Here is a 6,520-nt window from a genome sequence, read left to right as displayed (position 1 = left end):
GGTAATGATAGGATACATGGGAAAGGACTTAATGGGTTAGACTAGAAGGGGAGGAAGTCTATAAATAAGACCCGGTTTGTGTCAAGGGGGTATCATGAATATATTTTGTAAAGTTAGGCTTTGGCTTGTGTAGAGAGGTTATGCTCTCAAGGGAGGTTATGCTCCTGGTCTCTATTCTTTGTGCATACCCATTCTTGAGCAATAATACAGTTCTTTCTTTCATCTTTGGTTGTTCTGTTTGCTATTGAGAGAGTTTTGGTTAGGTTCAATACATAGGAACCTAACACACACACACACACATATATACATATATCATTTATGTATTATAAAAAAAATAAGTTGTGTGCACATTAAACTAAAATACATATAAATTGGCCTAATACCAACTAAAGTTCAATTGCCTCAAGACTCGAGATGACAAGGTGATGCAGGTTAATGCCAAAACCACTACAATGATAGCAGCTGCAATTGTGAATGGAATCACAGATGCAGATCTGGGAGCTTCTGCAATGCAATAACACTATACCACTACAGTGCCGACTGTTTAAAACCATATGCACAAATTACTCATTTAATGAAAATGAAAATTAGTGCTCTCAGTGACAGAATATGAGATAGGATATAAGGCGATAGGATGATAGGATGTACCTTATAGGAATATAAAAGTGAAAACATTAATACATATATAATCTAGACATTCCTTATTGTAAAGGATTTGTACCTTATAGGAATATAAAAGTATACCTTGTAACATGCTACCTAGAAATTTATAAACATTGACATGAACCCAAAGCAAATTAAATACTAAAACTAAAATTTACGCAACAAGTAAACAATATATGTTTAAACACATTTTATCCAATAGAATTACCGGAGCAGCACTTGGATGTGTACATTTCGAGCAAGTAAGGAAGGCATTCTTCAAAGCAAGATGTGCAGCTGATACACAGAACCCATTAACAACAGAGCTGGAAGGTTGCAAACTAAGCAAAACTGGCAAGATGCGACCATAGAATGCAGGCCTTTCATTTGCAATAGCTGAAAGACTGTTATAAACCAATAACGAAGTCAATATTAAGAAAGCACCGATCAGATCAATGAATTTACAGAGTTAAAGGTTAGTAGTAATTGTAGGTGATAAAAATAATTAATTTACCATCTCAGAAAATCCTTAGATTTTCAAAATATGGATCACTTCTCTTCCAAACAAAAAAGATGATTATATATTAGATTAAAAGAAGTCCTCTCTCTCTTTATCAGTAAATGCATGCACGTGTGCAGGTGTGACTAAGTAAGAGAAGCGATCCAATATTGACTATCTCATCATCGTGGATGTGTAATCAGGAAGTTCTAAGCAAGTAGAACTTTCTCTATTCATGTGTGTGAGAGAGAGTATGTGAGCAAAATACTAACCATCTGATTGTCATAATGTATGTTTCACCAAGAATAAAATATAAAGTCATGATACTTTTTAAGCAGTCACATTGGACAGAAAATCAAAGGATGTAAAGAAAAATATCAAATACCTTTTAATCAGCACAATGATAACTGAGTTACTAAGGGACTTCACATTTGAAAATCTGAGTTGATCAAGCAAGAGACCCACACTACGGCTTGCTTCAATTTTCAAATCTCCAATATTGAGTACTGGATGACCCCGCCTCAGCCATGATATATTAAATTCCACAGGCTTTCCTACAAAAAAGTGAGAAGTCATAAAAGCACATAATTTAAGAATTAGAAAAACAAAAGGTTTGGCAGTACCATTTTTTTCCCAACCAAACTCAAAATGTAATACCTTGATGAGAAGTAGGCTCAGAGGAACCACTAGGATCAGGAGTGTAAAGACGAACAACTGCTTCAACAAATTTCAGTGCCAGCAGCTTAGCACCACCACTTCCATACTTTCAAACATGTTACGAAGGACAACCATCAGACCATAAACCAAAACAGGAAACATCAGACTTTCAATGAGAGCAGTTACTTACTTGAAAAGCTAGTGAGTATGCTTTTTCTTTGAATTTAAGCATCCATTCCCATGCAGATTCAAGTGCACCATCTAAATCACTAGAGTAAAGACCCTAACACAAAATAAAACCAGAATGGGAATGCTCATATCATCAAATGAATATCATGTGAACATTAACATATGAAAGATAACCACTGTCAGATATTAAGTTTTTTAAAGTATAACTACTAAACATTTGTCAGCATTTTCTTATTCGTCTTCTGATTTCTGTTTTGGTAGAGGCCACGAAATTATGAATAACATACTTGCTTTATAACTTTATACAAGATGTTCTGGACTAGTAGTTATAATGTTTTCATTGTGTTAGATATATTATCTTTATTTTATATTTATCTTCTATCTTTATCTTTTATCTTTAGTTAGTTTGTTATTATTTCTTATTTGTATTTTGGACTTAGCCCATATTTTTTCTATTATAAATAAAGAACCCTATGTGTATTTAACACAAAGGAGATTAATCCCATATAATTTTCATCATATTTAACATGGTATCAGAGCCTAAGGTTCCTCTGAGGTAAAAGTTTCTAGTGCCTCTACCACTACATCCGCCACTGCCAGCGGCGGGGCCATCTACTGCTGCCGACAGCGTCGTCGTCTACCGCGGTTGTCTATTGCTGCCATTACCGGAGGTTCAGTTTTGATCAACGATCACACAGTTTTGATCGTCTCGGCCAAGTGACTGCCATGCCGTTAACGACGCCTTCATCGGAGTTCCTTTTAAAGTTATGGATTTGCTCCCTTTTTTTTTTTTTCGTCGTGCATTATGGCATGTTTGATAGTTATTTAGAGCATCGAGATTGCTCTTTTTCCTTTTTTTTCTCTTTTTCCTTTTTCAGGTGCCTTGATTGGAAATTTTTAATTGTATAGTTTCTCGCTCTTGTTCATCCATGGATTTTTCCACTACTGTCTCTTCTGACCTTTCTTTTCACCATTGCATTTGACTCGTCCATATATGCTTTTTTCATGGAAAAGATGGTTTGTTGTTAGTTTATTTATAACGTGGTGGCTCTCCAACAATTACCTCTTTATCCATTGGTGGCATTCCTCAAAGGCGATTTGCAAGAAGAGATTTACATGGAGCAACCTCCCAAATTTGTTGCTCAGGGGGAGTCTTTTGGGTTGGTATTTCGTCTTTTATGTCGTCTTGCAAATCATTAGCAATTTGGTGTCTCTGGAGTGTAGAAGCAGATATTTTCACTAAGTCTTTATGGATTATTTTAGTAACAAGCTTGGTACATTTGTATGCACCAGCTTGAGAGGGAGTGTTAGATATATTATCTTTATTTTATATTCATCTTTTATCTTTATCTTTTATCTTTAGTTAATTTATTATTATTTCTTATTTGTATTTTGGACTTAGCCCATATTTCTTCTATTATAAATAAAGAACCCTATGTGTATTTAACACAAGGGAAATTAATCCCATATAATTTTCATCATATTTAACACATTGATAGAAGCAAAAGGCTTAAAAACTTTGAAGCACAGAACCAGAATTGGATGGTTGGCAGTCCCTGTGGACATATCATAAACCCAAGAAAAACTATATGGGTATTAACTAATAATGTCACCTTCCCTCACTTTCCCTCTTATTGAAACAAATAAACATCAAATTCACTACCCAAGATTTCTGTGGCTTTACAAAAATTAAAACTGCAGTTGCAGTTTCATTGCAAACCTTGACACTAGGAAATTACAGTAAACGCGACCACAGTTGTGACCAATATCTGAATTGTGGACCTTTTTAAAACCATGATTCCCTTCCAGAAGGTATAACATTTATAAAACATGTTGAAAAGAAAAATAAAACTAAATACTCCAATTCCTATTCAGTTGCACAAATTTCAAAACAAATTCACACAACCCAAATCCACAACAAAGAGCAATCACACCAACAGCAATCACACCAACACACAGCCAAAAACAACAATAAGTAAACCACCACCAACCACACTCATTACCAATTTCTTTGCAAAATTGTAAATTCATCCCCCTCTCAAAACAAAGCTCGCACCTGAACCACAATTTTCTCAAGTGTGCCACGAAACAACTCAATTCCACACAGAAGAGCTTGCCGAACTACAGCCGGTGTGTCGTCATTCAGTACCTCAATTAGCACAGGCACAATGTCAGACAAGAACTCAGTGTTCTTCAATCCAATCTCACCAAGCATCCTGAAACCAGAGAGAGAAAAAAAAAGGTTCGCCTCAAACCTCAATTCCAGTAGCCAATGCAAAAAAATAAAAGTTACAAAGTGTGTTTGGTTTCAAGGTCAAAATAATGAAACTGATTTTGGCTTCTGCAGTCAGGCCCAATTTAACAAAACAAGTCTGGTTATTGCTATAGATAAAATTAATTTTATCTGGAAACCGACGACAAGTAGCATTTACATGAGGTTGAAAAATTTAGCCTATGTTTTGCAGTAAACTTGGCATTAAGATAAAAGATTCATTTTATCTAAAAACAAATTTTAACCAAAATTGGAAATCAATTTGGCCAAAACTCATCCAACCACAGACGGAGAACGGCGAAAAGATAAAGGGAAAAGGTGTACTCGGTGACAAATTTGCGAACGGGGCCAAAGGGATCTGAGTGGAAAAAGAAGAGTGAGGGAAGGAACTCAGTGAGGAGGACGGGGTCTTCGGGTGGAAGTTCATGGCGCAGTTGGCGCAGGGATTCGAGCTTGGAGGGGATGTCATTGGCCAACTTGGCAGCGTTCAGGAGACTTGCCAGCTTTTCGCGCGAAGTTGCCGCCATGGACATGGTTTTTCCGACCATGGCCCTGAGAAAAGAGGAGAAGAACGAGCAGCAGCCAGAGGCTAGTTTGGGAGAATTTGCATGGAAATCGAAAGCGAGGGGATCACTGTGGTTTGTTTGTTCTAGGGTTTGGTGGAAGAAGAGGGAGAAGGGGTGTTTGAAAATGGTCCTGCAAGAAATGGGCGACTTTTTTAATGTTAATTTAATTACTATTAAAGAATTATAATAAAAAAACCCTATTAATTCACATATTCACTTTCACGGTCACGACAGAAAAGAAAATGTTACTACGTCTTCTTTCTTTTAAATTTAAAAAACATAAAGTGAGTTATTATTAAATATCACATGTATATACAAATAAAACTTTAAAATATATTTTTGATGAAAATTTTTATTTATTCTGTAAGAGATATTAAAACCTAAAATTAAATAAAATAATTATAAATAATATTGGTTAGAAATATCGTATAAAAAGAAATAATTTAGTTATTAAACTTTGACATAATTACATTAAATCTTTTTTAGTGTTATACATGTATTTTATAGTTGACATCCAAGCAAAGACGTGTGAAGTATAAAAAATCAAATATTAGTATAACAGGATTTGATACGTAAAAAAATTAACTTTAAAAAGACTATATTCATTATTTTTACTTAGAGATTAAAATTTATTAAAGTTTTGAAAAATAATAAATTTTAATTTTGTATTAAAGTTTTAAAATCTAAAAACATGTTTAACCATTTGAAACTAAGGTGTTTTAAATATGGATTTGTGATTTTATATATATATATATATATATATATATATATATATATATATATATATATATATATTGAATTAAAGTGATGTCAAGGTGGAACTATTATGTATGTGCATTGTAGGTTTTATTGAATAGAAAACTCCTTTAAAGATATTATCTTAACTCTATTAGGTTTTGGACTCACGTAGAAAAAGATATTTAGAAGTGATAGTTGACGGATATCTTTGGGGTCATGATTTGGCTATGAAAAAGAATTACATATAATTAGATCATAAGGGATTTAGCCTATCATATGGCGAGAATTACATATAATTTCGTTTTGCATTCTTGTTTCATTCACCATTTTCGTTTCTCTCATCGCTTGCTGTTTTGTTTTAGTGTTTTGGGTTCCTTTTCCATTTTCGTTTTACCTTGCTATTTCTAATTTCAATCTGAATTCCATTTTCCAAATGCGTTTGTGTTAGGCTTTCATTTATGTTTGCGTTTTTTAGATGAATTTCGTTTGTTGCATTATGCTCTTGAATTTCGTTTTAATGGAGGTATAATTTTGTTTGGGTTGGTTGCTGTTGAGATTGAAATGTTCCATGATATTTCTGCACTTGCAATTGCTATTTTTTGCCTTGTCTTGCACCTTGTTCAATCTATTTTTGTGCTTGCAATTAAGACACACTTAGTGGCCTAATTGGTATTTGATTTTTGCTTAGTTAATTGGGTTGTGTGTGTAGAATTGATTATGACATGCACAATGTGTTTGCTTAATTAATGTTTTTGAAGAGCGAATTAACCTTCACTTAGTTGGTTAATTCGTGTTGGATTAGGGATGAAAATAGTGTTTAATCATTGTTAATCCTGGATTGGAACATTGCAATCGAAACAATGACCAGTCGTTTTCAATTAGTGTTTGAATTGGTGCTTTAATTCATTCATTTTAGTTCATAAAACTGTCCATAAACCACCTCACACCACGTGTTTG

The 6,520-nt window shown here is 34.0% G+C and overlaps 1 protein-coding gene across 2 annotated transcripts in view; it reads right to left on the bottom strand.

The window, feature by feature from the left end:
• Positions 1-4,988, bottom strand: part of LOC106774101 (symplekin) — a 28,126-nt gene extending 23,138 nt beyond the window's left edge. The window contains exons 1-6 of one of the 2 annotated variants that reach the window (XR_001376710.2): positions 4,584-4,988; positions 4,044-4,203; positions 1,989-2,081; positions 1,799-1,904; positions 1,527-1,695; positions 872-1,046 (exon numbers count right to left, since the gene is read on the bottom strand). Coding sequence is in view for 1 of the 2 variants with exons in the window: in XM_014660941.2 (XP_014516427.1) it covers positions 872-1,046; positions 1,527-1,695; positions 1,799-1,904; positions 1,989-2,081; positions 4,044-4,203; positions 4,584-4,807 (927 nt within the window). In the remaining variant the exon portion in view is untranslated. The remainder of the gene's footprint in view (positions 1-871; positions 1,047-1,526; positions 1,696-1,798; positions 1,905-1,988; positions 2,082-4,043; positions 4,204-4,583) is intronic. The other variant, XM_014660941.2, reaches the window with a different exon arrangement.
• Between the last annotated feature and the right edge of the window lie 1,532 nt (positions 4,989-6,520).

This window comes from Vigna radiata, chromosome 9 (genome assembly GCF_000741045.1).
Source record: "Vigna radiata var. radiata cultivar VC1973A chromosome 9, Vradiata_ver6, whole genome shotgun sequence".
Taxonomy (NCBI): domain Eukaryota; kingdom Viridiplantae; phylum Streptophyta; class Magnoliopsida; order Fabales; family Fabaceae; genus Vigna; species Vigna radiata.
The sequence above is the reverse complement of the archived record's forward strand: the minus strand, read 5'-3'. Positions and strand labels throughout refer to the sequence as shown.